The 17,578-nt window shown below is 17.1% G+C and overlaps 5 protein-coding genes across 5 annotated transcripts, besides 31 other annotated features; 3 read left to right on the top strand and 2 right to left on the bottom strand. All coding sequences in view use genetic code 6, as the record gives it.

Annotated features, from left to right (window-relative positions):
* Window positions 1-472: 472 nt before the first annotated feature.
* Window positions 473-510: a microsatellite.
* A 334-nt stretch (window positions 511-844) lies between these two features.
* On the top strand, window positions 845-3,111 carry IMG5_127010 (hypothetical protein; the record flags this gene model as incomplete). Its single annotated transcript, XM_004032191.1, has 5 exons — window positions 845-1,191; window positions 1,251-2,452; window positions 2,541-2,630; window positions 2,742-2,816; window positions 2,875-3,111. Coding segments are annotated over 5 exons (1,950 nt in total), but the record flags the coding sequence as incomplete, so codon positions are not given.
* Window positions 870-992: a microsatellite.
* Window positions 981-1,054: a microsatellite.
* Window positions 2,454-2,511: a microsatellite.
* Window positions 2,641-2,724: a microsatellite.
* A 123-nt stretch (window positions 3,112-3,234) lies between the features above and the next one.
* Window positions 3,235-3,284: a microsatellite.
* A 325-nt stretch (window positions 3,285-3,609) lies between these two features.
* IMG5_127000 (hypothetical protein) lies at window positions 3,610-4,773 on the bottom strand (the record flags this gene model as incomplete). Its single annotated transcript, XM_004032190.1, has 4 exons — window positions 3,610-3,783; window positions 3,987-4,226; window positions 4,399-4,703; window positions 4,746-4,773. The coding sequence occupies 4 exons, from the start codon at window positions 4,771-4,773 to the stop codon at window positions 3,610-3,612; spliced, it is 747 nt and encodes a 248-aa protein (XP_004032238.1).
* Window positions 4,263-4,388: a microsatellite.
* A 14-nt stretch (window positions 4,774-4,787) lies between the features above and the next one.
* Window positions 4,788-4,821: a microsatellite.
* Window positions 4,822-5,252: 431 nt separating this feature from the next.
* Window positions 5,253-5,314: a microsatellite.
* Window positions 5,298-5,364: a microsatellite.
* Window positions 5,365-5,390: 26 nt separating this feature from the next.
* Window positions 5,391-5,440: a microsatellite.
* Window positions 5,401-5,464: a microsatellite.
* An 875-nt stretch (window positions 5,465-6,339) lies between these two features.
* Window positions 6,340-6,381: a microsatellite.
* Window positions 6,381-6,469: a microsatellite.
* Window positions 6,391-6,501: a microsatellite.
* Window positions 6,395-6,493: a microsatellite.
* Window positions 6,502-7,923: 1,422 nt separating the features above from the next.
* Window positions 7,924-7,974: a microsatellite.
* A 1,122-nt stretch (window positions 7,975-9,096) lies between these two features.
* Window positions 9,097-11,641, top strand: IMG5_126990 (hypothetical protein; the record flags this gene model as incomplete). The annotated part of the gene is made up of 4 exons (XM_004032189.1): window positions 9,097-9,145; window positions 10,383-10,976; window positions 11,157-11,374; window positions 11,618-11,641. 4 exons carry the CDS (start codon window positions 9,097-9,099, stop codon window positions 11,639-11,641), a joined length of 885 nt encoding a protein of 294 aa, XP_004032237.1.
* Window positions 9,894-9,967: a microsatellite.
* Window positions 9,969-10,125: a microsatellite.
* Window positions 10,039-10,094: a microsatellite.
* Window positions 10,110-10,142: a microsatellite.
* A 115-nt stretch (window positions 11,642-11,756) lies between the features above and the next one.
* Window positions 11,757-11,791: a microsatellite.
* Window positions 11,759-11,790: a microsatellite.
* A 46-nt stretch (window positions 11,792-11,837) lies between the features above and the next one.
* IMG5_126980 (leucine rich repeat protein) lies at window positions 11,838-13,892 on the top strand (the record flags this gene model as incomplete). The annotated part of the gene is made up of 2 exons (XM_004032188.1): window positions 11,838-12,870; window positions 12,970-13,892. The coding sequence occupies 2 exons, from the start codon at window positions 11,838-11,840 to the stop codon at window positions 13,890-13,892; spliced, it is 1,956 nt and encodes a 651-aa protein (XP_004032236.1).
* Window positions 12,288-12,346: a microsatellite.
* Window positions 12,599-12,675: a microsatellite.
* Window positions 12,599-12,682: a microsatellite.
* Window positions 12,897-12,933: a microsatellite.
* A 107-nt stretch (window positions 13,893-13,999) lies between the features above and the next one.
* Window positions 14,000-14,082: a microsatellite.
* Window positions 14,003-14,068: a microsatellite.
* Window positions 14,083-15,204: 1,122 nt separating the features above from the next.
* IMG5_126970 (vacuolar sorting protein, putative) lies at window positions 15,205-17,102 on the bottom strand (the record flags this gene model as incomplete). Its single annotated transcript, XM_004032187.1, has 2 exons — window positions 15,205-16,108; window positions 16,192-17,102. The coding sequence occupies 2 exons, from the start codon at window positions 17,100-17,102 to the stop codon at window positions 15,205-15,207; spliced, it is 1,815 nt and encodes a 604-aa protein (XP_004032235.1).
* A 96-nt stretch (window positions 17,103-17,198) lies between these two features.
* Window positions 17,199-17,250: a microsatellite.
* A 74-nt stretch (window positions 17,251-17,324) lies between these two features.
* Window positions 17,325-17,355: a microsatellite.
* Between the last annotated feature and the right edge of the window lie 223 nt (window positions 17,356-17,578).

The raw sequence follows: 17,578 nt of genomic DNA, 5'->3' as shown, positions 1-17,578 counted from the left end.
AAAACTATAGTTTTTATAATATTTCCCATCAAATATAATAAAACACAAATATAAATAAATTTAATGATTTTGATCTTTATTCAACAGAATTATGCCGGGGTATAAGATAAAAAACAAAAGCAGTACCTAATATATATCTTATAGTAAAGATCAACTTGTATAATTTCCTAAACTAGTCAAAAAAACCTGTCAATAAATCGATATATAAAACATTGCTAAAAATCACATTGAAAATAAAATTCTACATAATGAATAAAACGACCTAAATTTTTATTAAATCCCTTTATATGATAAATCTAGGGCAAAAAAGCGTAATAATACAAACTTTCGAACCTAACATTAAATAAGTGATAAAGCTTTAATTGGGGAATGTAAATTATTTAAAGAAATGCATTTAAATAAATTTGAATAAATAATAAGAAACCAATTAAAAAAAAAAGATAAATAAAATATACTTTTATTAGGTGAAATGTAAAAAAATAAAATATTAAAATAAATAAATATAAAAAAGTTATAAAAAATTAGAGGATTAATTAGATGAGGAATAATAAATATAAAAACATAACTAGATTATTAACAGATAAGAAAAATAAAATGATATAAAAACAGTAGAAGGTTTAGAAAATTGGGTCAAAATCCAAAAAAAGAAATAAATAATTGATAATATTTCCTAATAAAATAAATAAAAACCATAATTTCATAATAATACTAGAGTTATGTCCAAATCTACATTTTCTTTTTAATCTATTGATTTTAAATAAAAAGAATAATAAATAAAATTACCAAACCTAGTTAAGCTTTTAAAATAATAAACACCTCCTCCGAATGTTCGATAATTCAAAAGTTATTCAAATTAACAAGATAAAAAAAATAATCAATAAATATAATAAAATAAATAAAAATAATAAGAATCAAATTAAATCTAATAATAATAATAATAATAATAATAATAATAATAATAATAATAATAATAATAATAATAATAATAATAAGATTAGGTTAAAATATAATAAGATTAGGTTTAATAATAATAATATTAGGTTTAATAATAATACAATAATAGCTTTTTTAAAATCTTCTAATAATAATTAAAAAGCATAAATGAAAAAGTAAAAGCCAATACCTATAATTATTTTATAGAAGATGAAAATAGAAATGTCCAAAAACACATTAAAAATTATATAAAAAAACGTAACAAATAAAAATAAATAAACAAACAAACAAAATTCAATATATAAAAGAACCAGCAGATTTTAATGATTAAACAGGAAATAAATTCGAAGGTGAAAATAATTTATAAATAGAATTTACTCCGGAATAAATGCGTTAATAAATCAACGATTTATTCAAAACGACAGAAGGAGATGGTGTATAAAGCATAATTGACCGTATTAGATTTTACGAAAAGCAAGCTGGAATAATTGAGTCTTATCTAGTATAAAGAATACGAGAATCTGAGTAATTTATATCAATTAAAACAAACACTGCACGTATTTTACGTCTAGAAAACCATACACTATAGAAAAAAATCCGTCAATTATAAAATCTTCAATAATAACTATAAAATGACCTAAATGACGACTAAAAAAAAAGCTCGACAGTAAAAAATAGTTGTACAACTTAAAAAAATGAACCTAATAATGAATTAAATTAAAGCCAAAATTGTTCATTGAATAAATAAAAATAAAATTAAGTTTAATTTTCATAATCATAATTATAGTCTAGGTAACTTTTAATAGATAATTTAATGACAAATGTATAAAAAATAAATGATATAGAAAGCGAAATAGCCAAAATAAAAAAAAATATATAAAATTATACCAATATAATAGACAAAAATAATAAAAAAATATAAGAAAACGAAAGAGAACTTAATAAGAAAAAAAAAGAGTATAAAAATTATATTAAAGGAAAAAAAATCTTTCTCTTTGAAAATCTCAAAATAGGAAAAGATTGCCGAAGTGAAGGACTTGCCTGGATTATTCAAAGTATTTGGAATTCTGGTGAAAAAGTCTTTGATTCTTAACTTCCTGATTTTTTAGATTAAAAAGCTAAGGAATTTTTAATTTTTAGGGCTTAAAAATCTTAAGAATTATAAGAAATAGTCTCTATTTTAAATATTTCATTGAATATTTATAAGGCTAATATGTTAATTAGTAAGTATATGGATTCAATAGATGGATTTGTAATAGAAGATATTTATAAAACTGATAATATATAGAATAGCTAAATAGAAAACAATTTCTAGAATTATGATTTGAATATTAATTTAGGTAAAATTAATGTCAGTTAAATCAAGTATGAAGAAACTATCAAAAGAAAAATCGAAAAAATGGATGATATAGAAGATCTTACTTAAGGAATCGAAAATAGTTAGAAAAATATCATTTAAAGAACTCTAAATGAGTTAAATACTTCCAAATTAACTACTAATGATATTATATATAATGAGGTATTAAATATATATATGTAAATATACATAATAAATATATTTATATATATATAGATATTTATATTTTCATTTATATTTATTTATTTAGACTTAAAAAAATATTAAACTTCTTATTAAAAACTCGAAATTTAACTTCTAATAATAGTTTATATAATAAATTGAAAATACTATAGATTAAGTAATTATTAATATATATATATATATATATATATATATATATATATATATATATATATATATATATATATATATATATATATATATATATATATTTATTATTAATAAAAAGAAAAGTAATAATTAAGTTTAAAGCAACTAAACTAATTAAAATTTTATTTATGAGAATAATGCAATTATAAAGAAAGTAATTAAAATATATATATTTTAAGCTTTTTATTTAAAAATTAAAATAATAATAAAAGTATGAAAACAGAGAAGAATTTGTTAAAGAATATGAATCACTTTCTAAAAAAATAGAAGAAAAAACTAAAATGATTAAAAAGTATGAAGATGAGGAATTATAAAGAATTATTAAAGAATATGATTTTAAATAATATAAAAAAAGAATGGGAGTACCTTGTTCTACTGTTTTATGCGCTTTATTCGGATGTTATAAAGCGGATCGTGAGTTAATAAGAAATGGGATGACTAAATAATGATATTTGTTTAATATATGTAATAGTTTAAATAAATAAAATAAAAAAAAATTATTTAAAGAATTTTTTGAATGTAAATATAAAAACAAAAATATTATAATAAAATAAAATATATTATTTTAACGATATTTTATTAATAAAATATTATTTATTATTAAATTTTATTTTATTTTAAAATAATATATATGGTATATAAAATATATATATATTGCATATTTAATTTTATCAAAACATTCTTAATTATATATTTTTTAATATAATTTATTTAAATTTTTAATAATATGTATTATTTTATTATAAACGATAAATGTTTAATATATATATATTTAAAAAAAAAAAAAAAACAGTAATTATATAAAAATATTAAAAATAAATAAAATGAAAAATAAGAATGGATAATAAAAAAAAAATAACAACTAGAAAAGGCAAGTAATTTTTTCTTATAAAAAAATATGTAAATTAAATTGACATTTAAAAAAAAAAAAAAAAAAAAAATTAAATTCAAGTGCATTTTGTTTTTATGAAATTAATTAAGAAATTCGGTTAATTAGTTATTATAACATCAATTTCCAAATCAATAAGTCTTTTGTATATCTAGTGATTTTCAATAATATTAAAATCGAAATAGACAGAAAGTTACATTCCTTTTTTTTAGCTTTATACAAAAACGGAAGGCTATATGTATCATAAACAAAATCAATAGGAAAAGCTAAAATATTATTTTTATATTACCATTAATTAAACTTATCAAAATCTTTATTTTAAGAAATTAAATATCCAAATTAAATTTTAAATTTTTGAAGATTTAATTTATTAATGGCATTACAAAAATAATTGTAATGAATATGTTTAAATGAGCTAATATGAATTCTATCTACAATTCCAACTTAAATACATAACTTTAAAATTTCCTCACACAAATTTTCCTCATCACCTTTTAGTTCTATATTAACTCTACATTTTCCTTTACATAGTTCTAATACGTTTAGTAATAATGGAATTTTCTAACCTTCTTCAATTGTATATTATTCTAACATTTCTTAATATGTCATATCTATAATTTTTTTAAAAGAACCATCTATTAATTATAAAGTATGATCATCTGTACCGTGAACAACCTATAAAATAAAAAATAATAATGCATTAAACATTAAATATAATATATATATTCAAAAATATATATAAATATAAATATATATATATATATATAAATATTATATATATATATATATATATATATATATTTATATTTATATATATATATGTTTATATATAATATAAATTTAATACCACTATTTTATTGTCTTTTGAAAACCAAACATCTAATTCTATTGAGTCCAATCCTAATTCTATTCCATTTGCAAAACTCTAAATTGTATTCTCTGCATAGAGAATTCCTGAGCCTCTATGACCTTCAACTCTTATTTTTTTTCTTAAATTAATTTTTTTCTTGAATGTTCTTTTACTTTTATAGAATATAAAATCATCTGTAAATTATGTTTTTATAGATATAGGAGATTTCTTATCATTATTTAATAATTATTATTTTTCATTTCTCTTGTGATAATGAAGATTTTTTATACTATAGATATTACCTTTTTATTATTTTTACAATATATATATATATATATAATTACATAATAATTATTAGCAAGATTTTACCATTTTTTCCTAATAAATTATTTTATTTACTTTTTTATTATATTGACTTTTAATTTTTAAATTAAAAATTATATTTACTAATTAAAATAAATATGATTATAATAATTATTTTTTTAATATAATATTATTATTGATTATTGTATGTTTTAATTAAAATTTATTAAAATTTTTTTTTTAATGTTTTTTATCATATAATATAGATAAATAAAGAAGATTAAAAAAAAATAACAAAAAAAATTATTTACAAATATAATATTATTAAAAATTATAAGAATAATAAAAAATATATTAATTTAAACAAGAAAAAACTAAAATATATATTAAATATTTTATATTTATATTATTTTTAATTTTATATAATTATAAAACATAAAATAATAACAAAATATTAAAATATTTTAAATATTTATTATAATATATAATTATATAATTAAAATTTTAATATTTTATTTTTAAAAAATTAATATTAAAATTATATATTTAATATTAATAATTAAAAAAATATTATATATTTAGAAAAAAATAATTAATAATAAAATAAATAAAAAATAATAATAATATATTTAAATATATATATATAAATATTAAAAAAATTATTAATTAAATCTATTTTTATTAACTATTTTATAATTTTATATATTATTTTTTTAGATTTAATATTTATTTTTTATTTATTTTTTTAAATATTATTTTTAATAAAAATTAAATATTAAAAATAATACTTTAATCCTTTCTCTCTCTATAAATATATTATAAAAAAAAACCGTAATATATATATTTATATATATATATATAATAAAAAAATGTAAGAAAAATTAATTTAAAAACAAATAATGAATTCATAATAATCATAATAAGATAAATATTAATAAAATAAAGGTTTTTTAAAAAATAAAATATATTATATTTTTTTATTATAGTCTCAACAATAAATCAAATATAATAAAAACGTAAAAAATCAACATTAAATAATTTCCCAATAAACAGAAGAAAATTTATAAGTATTATAAAAGCCAGAATAATAAAAAAACATAATTTAATAAGAATAGAGATATAAAAATATAGACCTTTCGAATAATCCTTTTTATAGAGAATATTTAACCAAATTATATTAATATAATATTTCATAGTTTAAAAGTTTAAGAACAACAATATAACCGTAAATGTAAAATAATAATTAAGACAAAGACAATATGTAAATAAGCGATTCTAATATATAAGAATAAAATATTTAAACATAAACATAATAATAAGAAATAAATAATAAGCCTTCTACTCGAAAATTATTTTTTAAAAATGATACATAAAAATTAAGTATAAATAAAAAAACATCGGATGATAATATAAAAGATGAATAAATAAATGATAATAATTAATAAATAAAAAATAATATATAATAAGAATTTTAATAAGAAATAAGTATAAATCAATCAAATTTTAATAAAAATAATAATGAAATTTGGCAAATAAATGAGTCAAAAAGATCAAATGATAATAACAATCAAAATTTATAAAGAATAAAATAAGATTATACTTTTAATGGTATAATTATAAATGGCAATATATATGAAAATAAATGAAATAATAAAAATAAAAAAATAAAATAAAAAATATTATATATATTTATATATTTATATATTTATATATTTATATATTTATTTATATATTTATATTTTTATAAATACATATTTTTATATATATATCTATATTTTTTAATATATATTATTTATTAAAGATTATGATATTATAAAATTATAATAGTATTCAAGATTTAGAACTTTTTATGTTATTCCCATACTTCGTGAAAATATGTTCGAAGGATTAAAATATGTTTAATATGAACCTTTTACTAGAAAAGGTATATATATTTTTATTTATCGATAATATATTTTTTTACATTTTTATATTTTTTTCAGATTAATAAATGTAGGAGATAATGATTAGTAATCTTACTAAGATTATATAGGATAAATGTTTAATTTTAAAATCTTCTTTATTAGACAAATCAAGGATAAAAAATGTTATTCATTTTATATTTAATTTTATATTATATTTAAATAAAATAAAAAATCAGATTTTCAATTCATTAAGACCATCTTAAAAAATAGATTTAAATAGAAAACTAGAAGAAATAATTGCATTATGTGAATGTGTTTCAATTATATTATTATAAGGTACATATTTTTAAACTTATTAATTTAAAAATTTTATAAAAAATATATAGATAATAAGAATAATTTATAAGAAATTAATTAAGAAGATTCTCCTTTATTAATTTTTAAAGAAAATCGAATAAAACATTTAAACCTTATATTTAGAAATATGCACTAAAAATACTATATTGAACACATATTCAACAAGATTCTTGATGAATAATTTCAATATAAATTCATGACCCAAAACCTTTAATATTAATACTAAATTTTATATTGTTTAAAGACAAATTTAAAAAGCTTATGTGAAAAAATCGAATAGAAAATCGAATTATATAAATTAAATAATCATTTAATGGAATTAGAATAATTTAAACTTGAAGATGATTTTGAATTAAAGAACATTTTAAAATAAATCGAAGCCTAAATTCGATAAGTGAAGGAATTAGAACTCCCTTAATAATTAAAATAAAAAAAAAAAGAAGCCAAAAAAAAGAATTAATTTATTAATTAATTTGGATAATAGCAAAATCATGAGATTATTTATGAAATTTTTAATACTTAACCTTTAGAAAAAAGTAATGATTAAAATTATTCTAGTAATAATTAAAGTAACATTTAGAATAATAAAAATACAAGTAATAATAGATAATTAGAAAAAAGTTAAATTATTAAAGAAAAACATTAACCTTACATGAAAATGATAGTAAATTAAATTAGTGATGAGTATATTGCATTTGAAGATAATATTATATTATATGAAAAAATTGTTGAGTTTTTGAGAGATTGTATAGATTATTATAGATTTATGTATAGATAAAATGAATTCAAGTAATTTGATGATAAAGAATGTAAATAATTTCTTAAATATAGTGCTAGGATAAGATATAATATATCTGATATAATTGAATAATTTATGTAAATAATATATTAATATTTATATTACTTATTAATAAAATTATAATTATAAATCTGTATTTTGTTCAAATAACTATAAAAAATATATATATATAAATATATATATATATTTATATATATATTTATATATATAGAACATATGAAAAATCTGTCGAATCAAAGTAATATTGGAAAACTATAATGATGTCTAAAAGTTAAATGTCAAGAAGTTAAAATAATTTTAGATATACAAATTCTGGATAATTTATTTAAAACCATAAAAAATAAATATCTAATTTATCTATAACATAAGGTTTTTCAAAAACTCTTTATTAAACATAACCTGAAGGTATTTATTATTTTTATTTAATTTTTTTTTCAATTTTAATTTATAAAACAAATAGATAATTAAAAATAAAGAATATTATAATTACAAAATTTACTTATGGAAAAATTTAATTTTTCTAAAGGAAGAGTTTAAACTAGAGAATCTAAAGTTGAGCTTAATAACGAGTATTTAATAAATATTTATTTATATTTAAATAGTTATTTTTTATAAAATAACAAGTAAATTTGAAGAACATAAAAGACTTTTAATGGAAAGTCATCAAGGTCCGAATTAAATATAAAAAGTTTATGCAGATAATAGAAGAAAATTAATGATTTAAAAGATTAAAAATCCTTTTTCTTTTCCCGATGTAATAATATTATTATTTATATAATTTTTTATTTTTTTTAAATTAATAAAGATTCAAAAAAGAAAATAAAGTAAAGAATTGAAATAATTAAAAGATCAATAATATTAAGAATGGCAAAATAAATAAATTTATGAATAATAAAAATAACAAGAATAATTAAAATAATAAAATTAGTATTATGATTAATAGAGATTAAAGAATAAAAAGAAATTTTTATAAAAATTAAAAAAAATATGAACTAGTTTAATTTTCCTTTTTAAAATTATATTAATTTGTAAAATAAGTTTTTAATATAATCAATTACTAATATTTTTGTCAAAATAATATTATTTTTTTAAACAAATTTTTATAAAATCCATTATATGTAATTTTTTTTAAAAAAATTATATATATATAATTTAATTTTTTTTTTTTTTTCATATAATTTTATTTTTATAAAAAAATAAATAAAAAAGGTTAAATTTTTTTTTTTTGAATAATAATAATAATAAAAAAAAAAATGCATTATTTATCAAACGAAGATTTCGTTGAAACTTCATCATAATAAGAAGATTATTATTATTAATATTTATACGAAGATGATGAAGACTAGAAAGGTTATTATGAACCTTAAATCAATTAATAAAGGTATAAAAGAAATCATTATTTTGATAGAGAATATAAGGATTTTCCTGAAAATTTAAAGAAATAATTAAATATAGAAAATGAGAAAAAATACATAATATTTCAAAATCGAATAGAAATATCATCTTGTATGTTAAAATAATAAAAAAGAAATTGCTATTCTTGTTTATAAAATCATTATTAAAGCGAATGTTTTATGTAGTGTTGCTTTAAATGCAATTAAGTAGGCCATTTTTCAAGAAATTGTAATAATATAAATAGAATAAGATGTGATAAATGTTAAAAAAAAGGACATTTATAAAAAGATTGTAATACTATTAATTTATAGAGATAAAATAAAGTTGAAAAATTAGAATTGGAAAAAATTAAATGCATATATTGTGAAGGATTTAATCATTTAAACTGTATAAATATAGATTAAAATGATAATATTTTTGGTAATAAATTTTAAAAGAAAATGAAGCAAAATAAAGAATAAATACAAAAAAAAGATAATAAATTTAAAATAAAAAGAGTTTATATGGATGGATTTAAATAAAATAAAGATATAGAAATTCATGTTTAAGATTATAAAAAGAAAAAAAAGAAATTAAAAAATTGAAAATTGTTAGTATATTGATAATAATTAATTGTGATAATATATATATAAATAACATTATATATTATATGTTTAATGAATAAAATTGAATAAAATAAATATATTAGAACTTTATTTTTAAAGTGTTTGAATTTCTAAAAATTTTAATTAAATTATTTTAAATAATTAAATTATATATTTATATATTAAATAACTTATATTACATATTGTATTTTAAATATTTAAATAAAAAAGAAAATAAATATATATTTATAAATATTAAAAATTAAAAAAAAAGACATATTCTTTATAAAAAAAGATATAATTAAATATAAATTATTATAAATAAAAATAAAATAAATATAAATATATATATTTAAAAATAAAACAATATATATTTATATATATATATATATTTATATAAACATTATTTATTTTTATAAATATAATAATTTACATTTACCTTATATTCATTTATATTTAATCATAAATCATTAAATTTAAAAATGAATACTTAAAACACTAATGATTTATAAAATTATTGTTCTCTTTTAACTTTAATTTTAAATCGATTAATAACTTCTGATAAATTTAAAGAATAATAATTTTTAGATCACATTTATTAAATATCAAATTAAATAAATAATCTTTAACTTTAAAAAGACGCCGATATAAAAATTGCTTAATTAAATGATTTTCTAAACTTCCACTACACCTAATTGAAATAATCTGAATAAAAAATTATTTAAATTCCATTATATCCTCCTTTAAAGCTTCCTAAAGTAAAAAGATTATATGTAGACGGAGTATTTGATTTGACTCATTCTGGTCATTTTAACGCCATTAGATAAGCTAAATAACTTTGCGAAACTCTAGTATTAGGAGTAGTTTCTTAGGAAGAAGTTCTGAAACGAAAAGGTCCTCCTGTCTTAAATTACGAGGAAAGAGTAGGTATAGCAAGAGCCTGTAAATGGGTTGACGAAATATTCGAAAACGCGCCATATGACCCTTCTTTAGAACTTTTAGATTAATTAAACTGCTCTCACGTAGCACATGGTGACGATATGATTTTATTACCTGATGGAAGAGATTAATATTGGGAATTTAAAGAAAAAGGAAGGTTTGTAATGTTTAAAAGAACAGAAGGAATATCCACTACAGATATAGTGGGAAGACTTTTATTAATGACTAAAACTGAGCCGAGCTTAAATATTAAAAAAATTCGAAAAATGTCAGGAGAATAAGGCCTAGAAGCAAGTAAAATAGGCGATTTATATTAAGAGGAAGAGGAATAAAATAAAAAAGATTCAAATAATAATATATATATAAATGAAAAATAAGTCTAAAAAGTTAAACTTATGAATACTACGAAAAGAATAAGGCAATTTTCTTAAGGAAATCAAGAACCGAAAGTTGGTGATAAAATTATATATATAGACGGTTCTTTTGATATGATACATATAGGACATATTTCTACATTGTAAAAAGCTAAGGAATTTGGAAATTATCTTATTGTAGGTTTACATGATGATGATGTAATTTCTGATAAAAAAGGAAATAGTTTTCCTATATTATCTTTGTAGGAAAGGGTTTTATCAATATTAGCTATTAAGTATGTTGATGAAGTTATTATTGGAGCACCTTGGGATATTAATGTAAAAATGATGGACATTTTTAATATTGATTTGGTTGTTTCGGGTAGTATTGGGAAAATGGAATGTCCAATTAGTGATGATCCCTATAGAGTGCCGAAGGAAATGGGGAAATTTTAATAGGTGTAGTCTAGTTATAATATTAATGTGAATTAAATTGTTGATAGGATTTTGTAGAATAGAAAAAATTATATGGAAAAATTCGTTTAGAAAAATAAAAAATAAGAATAATATTATGAAAATTAGACAACTAAAATTTAAGAAATTTGAACAAAAAAAATAAAAATAAAAATTAAATTTATATATAACAATAAATATATTTTATATTTTTTTATTTACAAAAAAAAAAATTATTAAAACTTAAAAAATATTTGTATTTTTTTTTTTAAAAAAAAATTAAAAAAAAAATTAAAAAAAAATGTATAATAGAACTTAATAATAAATATATTAACCATAAAGAATAATAATGCCAATATAATAATAATAATAAAATCAATAATCTAATTTAATATAAATATTATAACGCCAATCTGTCACTAACCGTATTTCCTTACCCGAAATGTACATTGGAGATGAAGGTGCATTTGAATTATCTGCTTTTCTAAAAACTCAAAATTAAATAAATATAATAGATTTGAAAGGAAATAATATATCTGCAATAGGTTTTGCTTAAATATTTAATTCATTAAGGAATAATTTCTAATTAAAATCTTTAAATGTAGAATGGAATAAACTAGGACTTCCTGATTTGTCAGGTTTAGAATCTTTATATGCTTTATTAGTGAATAATAGATCTATAAGTCATTTAGATTTAAAAAATAATAAAATAAATGCAACAGGAGCGCATATCATATCTAATATTATAAGAAACAATTAAACTTTAATTTCTTTAGATTTAAGGCATATTACTATAATTTATATATATATATATATATATATATATATATATATATATATATATATATATATATATATTTAAAAAAAAAGATGGAATGAAATAGGAAATAATGGTGGAAGAGCTATTTTATCAGCTATATAGGACAATCCAAATATAGTAAATATTGAATTATCAGGAAACGGAATATCTGAAGATCTTCATAAATAAATATAATATATATTAAATAATAATTAAGAAGGAGGAGTTTATTTATAAAATAAAAATATATAAGGAAATATATAATAAAATTTAAATAATGCATTTTCAAGTTTAAATGAAAGAGATTTATCTAATATATATTAATAATAATAACCTATATAATAATAATATATATAAATTGATAACAGATAAAATAATATATAGTAAAATATATACTCAGGTAAAGAAAATATTAATATAATAGGTCATTTAGAAAACTAAATAGAAGATTAGAGAATTTTAGGTTTACAATATAAAGATAATTTTTAAAAAAATATAAGAAATCTAAAATAAAATATATAAGAAAAAGCTTAAAAAAAGTAAATATAAGAAGAAGAATTTTAAGAATTATCAAATTATAATAGTATATTAAATAAATAAAAAAATAATTATATATATATATATATATATTATATATATATATATAATTATATTTAAATTTCTTTTTATCTTAACAATATAGATATACTAAGATAAGATTTATTAAAAACTGAGAGATAATTAAAGGATTATGAAAATTAAAAATAACAATAATAATACAAAATGCATGAATAGCTAAAATTATAAGAAAACAAAATAAGAGAACTCGATAAATAATTCTAAAGTGAACTTTTAAACGTAGCTGACGAAAATATTAGAAAAGCTAAAGAAATAGATTTCGAAAACACCGAAAAATGTGAAGAAATACTTTAAAACCTTCGTTTAAAATCTAAACACTGTGACGAATCTCTTTTCGAAATTAACAAATTAAACGATTATATTCTAAAAAAAGAATACGAGACCAAAGATGATGCTAAAGAACTCGTAGAAAAATTAAAAGAGAGTACATATTAGTAATATTTATAATAATTTAACTTACTAGAGAAGAATATGAACAATATAGAGCAAGAAAAGTTTTAAAACGAGAGAAAAACACAAGAATGTATATAAAATCATCTATAGCATTATAAAGAAACAATGGAAAATATTAACGAGATATATTATTAGTTAAGAAGATTAAAAGTAGAAAATGAGAATTTAAATTTAAATAACGAAGAATTCGAGATGTATATAGAAAAACAATGTCATGATATAGAAAATAAGGAAAATTTAATTTCTGAATTAGAAAAAGAATTAAAGAAATAAAAAGATTAAAATGATGAAACTGAATAAAAAGAATAAATAGACAAATAAAATTTAGAAGATAATTTTAATGTTTTTAGAGATGAATTTTAGGAAAAAAATTAACAAAATAAAGACAGAATTTAACTTCTCGAGAAAAAAATGAGGGAAAAAAATTCAGAAAATATTAGATTAAGAACCGATTTTTAAAGATTATAGGAATTATTAACTTCGAATTTATAAAAAAGTACTTATTAAGCTTTTACAGAGTAGAAAGTTTTATGAAAAATAAAAATATTTATTTATATATTTTTTTTTATATATATATAAAAATATATTATATTGTTTTTTTTTTTTTTTTGTAATTATATATATATTTTTTTTTTAGAATGAAAAAAATAAATAAATATTATTAAAAAAAAAAAAAAAAAAAAAATTTAAAAATAAAATAAATAAAAAAAATTCATTAAAAATATATATAAAACATCTATAAAAATATATTAAAATAAACAAACATATTACTTTTTAATATTTTAAATTTTTCATTTATATTTATTATTTTTTTGTTTAAAAAATAAAAAAAAACTCATAAAAAAACAAATAGATTTTTGCCTTCTTCTTCTTCTTCGTTTTTTTTTTTAGAAATGAAAAAAATAAATAAAAAAAGTAATATTTATATATATAATAAGAAAATAAAAACAAAAAAATTTCATTTTTTAATTAAATTTAATTATTAATCAATTAATTCTAATAATTCTTTATCATTAAAAATCTAAGATTTTAATTATAATAATAATCCTCTGTTTTTTTTCTAAACTGCATTCTAAACAGCTAATTTTTATTATCCGATTCTAAATAAAATCTAGTTCATTTCTTCAAAATCATTCATTTTTTAAATTAATTAAAGTCCTTCTTTAAAAAATCCTTTTTTAATTAAAAAATCTCCAACAATTTCATATGGAATAATTTATTTCTTTCTATTTAAATTTTCAACTAAATTCTCGATTTCATCAACTTTTCCCTTTTCCAAAAACACTCTAATCTTAATTAAGCCTAATCTTTTTTCCCCAATCCCCAAGCTCTTTGTTATTTTATTAATTTCCTTCTCGTTTTTCTCCCCAATAATCATTTTCTTCTTCAAATAGTGTTCATTAATCGAAAAAACACCCAAATTTTCTTTAAAAAACCCCTTATTTTCCTCTTCTACAACCCCCTAAATTCCCTAATAAAGCTCACTTACGAAGCCTCTATAAAACTTATCCCCTTACCCGCCATTTTCCTCAAAAAAAACACCTACAACATCCTTTAAACCTTCCAAAAAAGCTTTATTTTCTCCCAAACACTTCTAAATCCAAACCAAGCCAGCCTTTAGAAAGTCCCCTTAAACTCTCCAGAAATTAACCGCTTCAGAAAACAATTAATTTCCAAGTAAATATAGTCCAAGATGTTTTCCAAAATAACATTTTTCATGAAAAACTTCCACTTCGAATCCACTGAAATCCCCTTAAAATTCCACAAAAAGCCGACCAAAAAAAACACACATTCCGAATTTTAACTCAAAACGCATTCTTCTATAATTCTTTCCAAAAAAAGCGCTTCATAGACTATTATTCTCAAAAATCCAGACTAAAACTTCGACTTTCTTTTCCAAATTCTTCTCGTAATCCAACAATTTTACCGCCAAATTCACTTTTCCAACATCTAAGGCTTTTTGAGCGATTTCGAAGTACTATATATCTTTAATAAATTATGTTTTCTTATATATTTTTTCCGCTAAAAGCACTTCATTGCTTATTTTTTCGTCTTAAACTTTCTCTCCAGCCCAATGTAAATGAACTAGGCTTTAAAGGCTTTCATGAAACTTCAAAAATTATATAATTTCACTAGCCAAATAATGTAAATTATATCTCATTAAAATTTTAACTAGATTTTCCTATTATAGCCCTTTGAACTAATAATAAGTCATAGTTCTATGAAAAAATTAACTCCTTAAAGCATTTAAAATCCTCAGTATTTTACAAACTTCACCTATTTAAATATTCTCTTGTTTATTTTCCCTCCCACATTACAAAAACATCTTCCCGTAAGAAGCTGCTTTTAATAATAAGGCCTATTCTTAGATACCGATTTCATATTTAGATGCCTCTATGCAGTCTAAAACTGCTATAAAAAGGCTTTAGTTATCATTTCGAATGTCTTCGTCATTTAAAGGGTCTTTATTTTGCAGAGATTGAAATGCTTCAAACAATAAGGCGGCTGGATGAATAGATATTGGCTCGAATATGTTAACGTGAGATTATGGTACTTTTCTTAAAATTAGATTTTGAGATTCAGTAAGAAGTTTTAAACCGTCGATTTCTTGGAGGAAAACATAGGACTCTTATGAAGCAAGATATTTTTAAGTTTAGGATTTTAATGGAATTAAGAAAAAACCAGTTTTTTGAATATTTATTAAGATTGTAGTTTCATTAATAAAAAATAGTTATATTAATAAATTTTATCTATTTTATAATAAAATAAAAGTAAATATATTTAAATATATATATTTATATTTTTTATATTATTATTTTTATTAATCTTTTACATTTGATCTTCTTCTATATTCTATTATTATTTTTTATATAATATATACATGTTTTAAACTATAATTTAATATTATTATGTTTAATTTTCTATTTCATAAACATTAATAATCCATTATTATTCACGTTCATTTAACTATAAAAAAGCAAATATTTTTCTTTAAAAACTTTACATTAAGTAAACATTAATATTTTTTTAAATTATTTAAATATTATTTTTATTGTTATCAGTATTATTATTATTATTATTTATTTTATAATTTTAAATTTCATTTTAATTATAAAATATTAATTCTGTTTTTAAAAAAATCCATTTTTAAGGCTTTATTTATTCATTAATTTATATTATTTTATCTGTTTAAGGATTTTTTATATCATTTATTAAATAAAATGTTTAACTTTTTGTAAAATATGCCATACTATTATCTTAAATCTTAATTTTTTATTTTAAATAAATTAAAAATTTTAATAATTACTTTACAACTTTAAATTTCATCATTTTCAAAAAATGTATTTACAACAAATTTTTTATTGGTTTTATTGAATTAATAAAAGGATCTATTAAAAAATATATACCATTTTACAACAAAATTACTAGTAATTCATCTTCTGAAAAATCAAATCCTACTATAATTTAATTATTTTCACATTTAAATTAACATTTATTAATTAAATCCCCGTTATTTGCATAAAAACATATGTTTTCTTTTGTTAAATCAGTCTATTTAAATAAATCTCTTCTACTTGGATTTTAATATATGGCTATTGGCCCTCCAAATTTAGCTATTGAAACTAAACGTTCGTCTAAATTAAATTAAAATGCATCCTATATAATTGCTAAATTTTATATTTAATAATATTCAGTTTCAATTTATATATAATAATCTTTTGATTCAAATTTACTTTCTTACATTATTTTATATTAAAAAAAAAAAAAATTTATTGAATATCTAATTAATATATATATATATATAAAATAATATATTTTTTTATTTTGATAATTATTAAATAAATAAAAATATATTTTTAAATAAAATCTAAATTTTTAAATAAAAATAAATATTAATATTTTAATATATATATATATATAAATTTAAATACATTTCTATAAAAATTAAATATGTAATGCTTTTTTATAAAAAAATAATAAATAAATAAAATAATAATTTTATTAAAAAAGGAAATCTTTAATAATGTTAAAGTATATAAAAAGGCAATAAAAACAAATTCAATCTAAAATGTACATAAATTAAAAAAAGTAGTGTAATAAAAAATGAATTATATAAAATAGTCTCGTCTCATTAAAAAACATTTTAAATTAATAATAAAATAGTATTCTAAAGCTAAATAAATTCAAAAAATTCAATCGATAAAAAGAAAAATCAAATT

Source organism: Ichthyophthirius multifiliis (assembly GCF_000220395.1).
Source record: "Ichthyophthirius multifiliis unplaced genomic scaffold scaff_1120509251000, whole genome shotgun sequence".
Lineage (NCBI taxonomy): Eukaryota > Ciliophora > Oligohymenophorea > Hymenostomatida > Ichthyophthirius > Ichthyophthirius multifiliis.
Note: the sequence above shows the minus strand (reverse complement) of the source record. Positions and strands in the feature narration are given on the sequence as shown.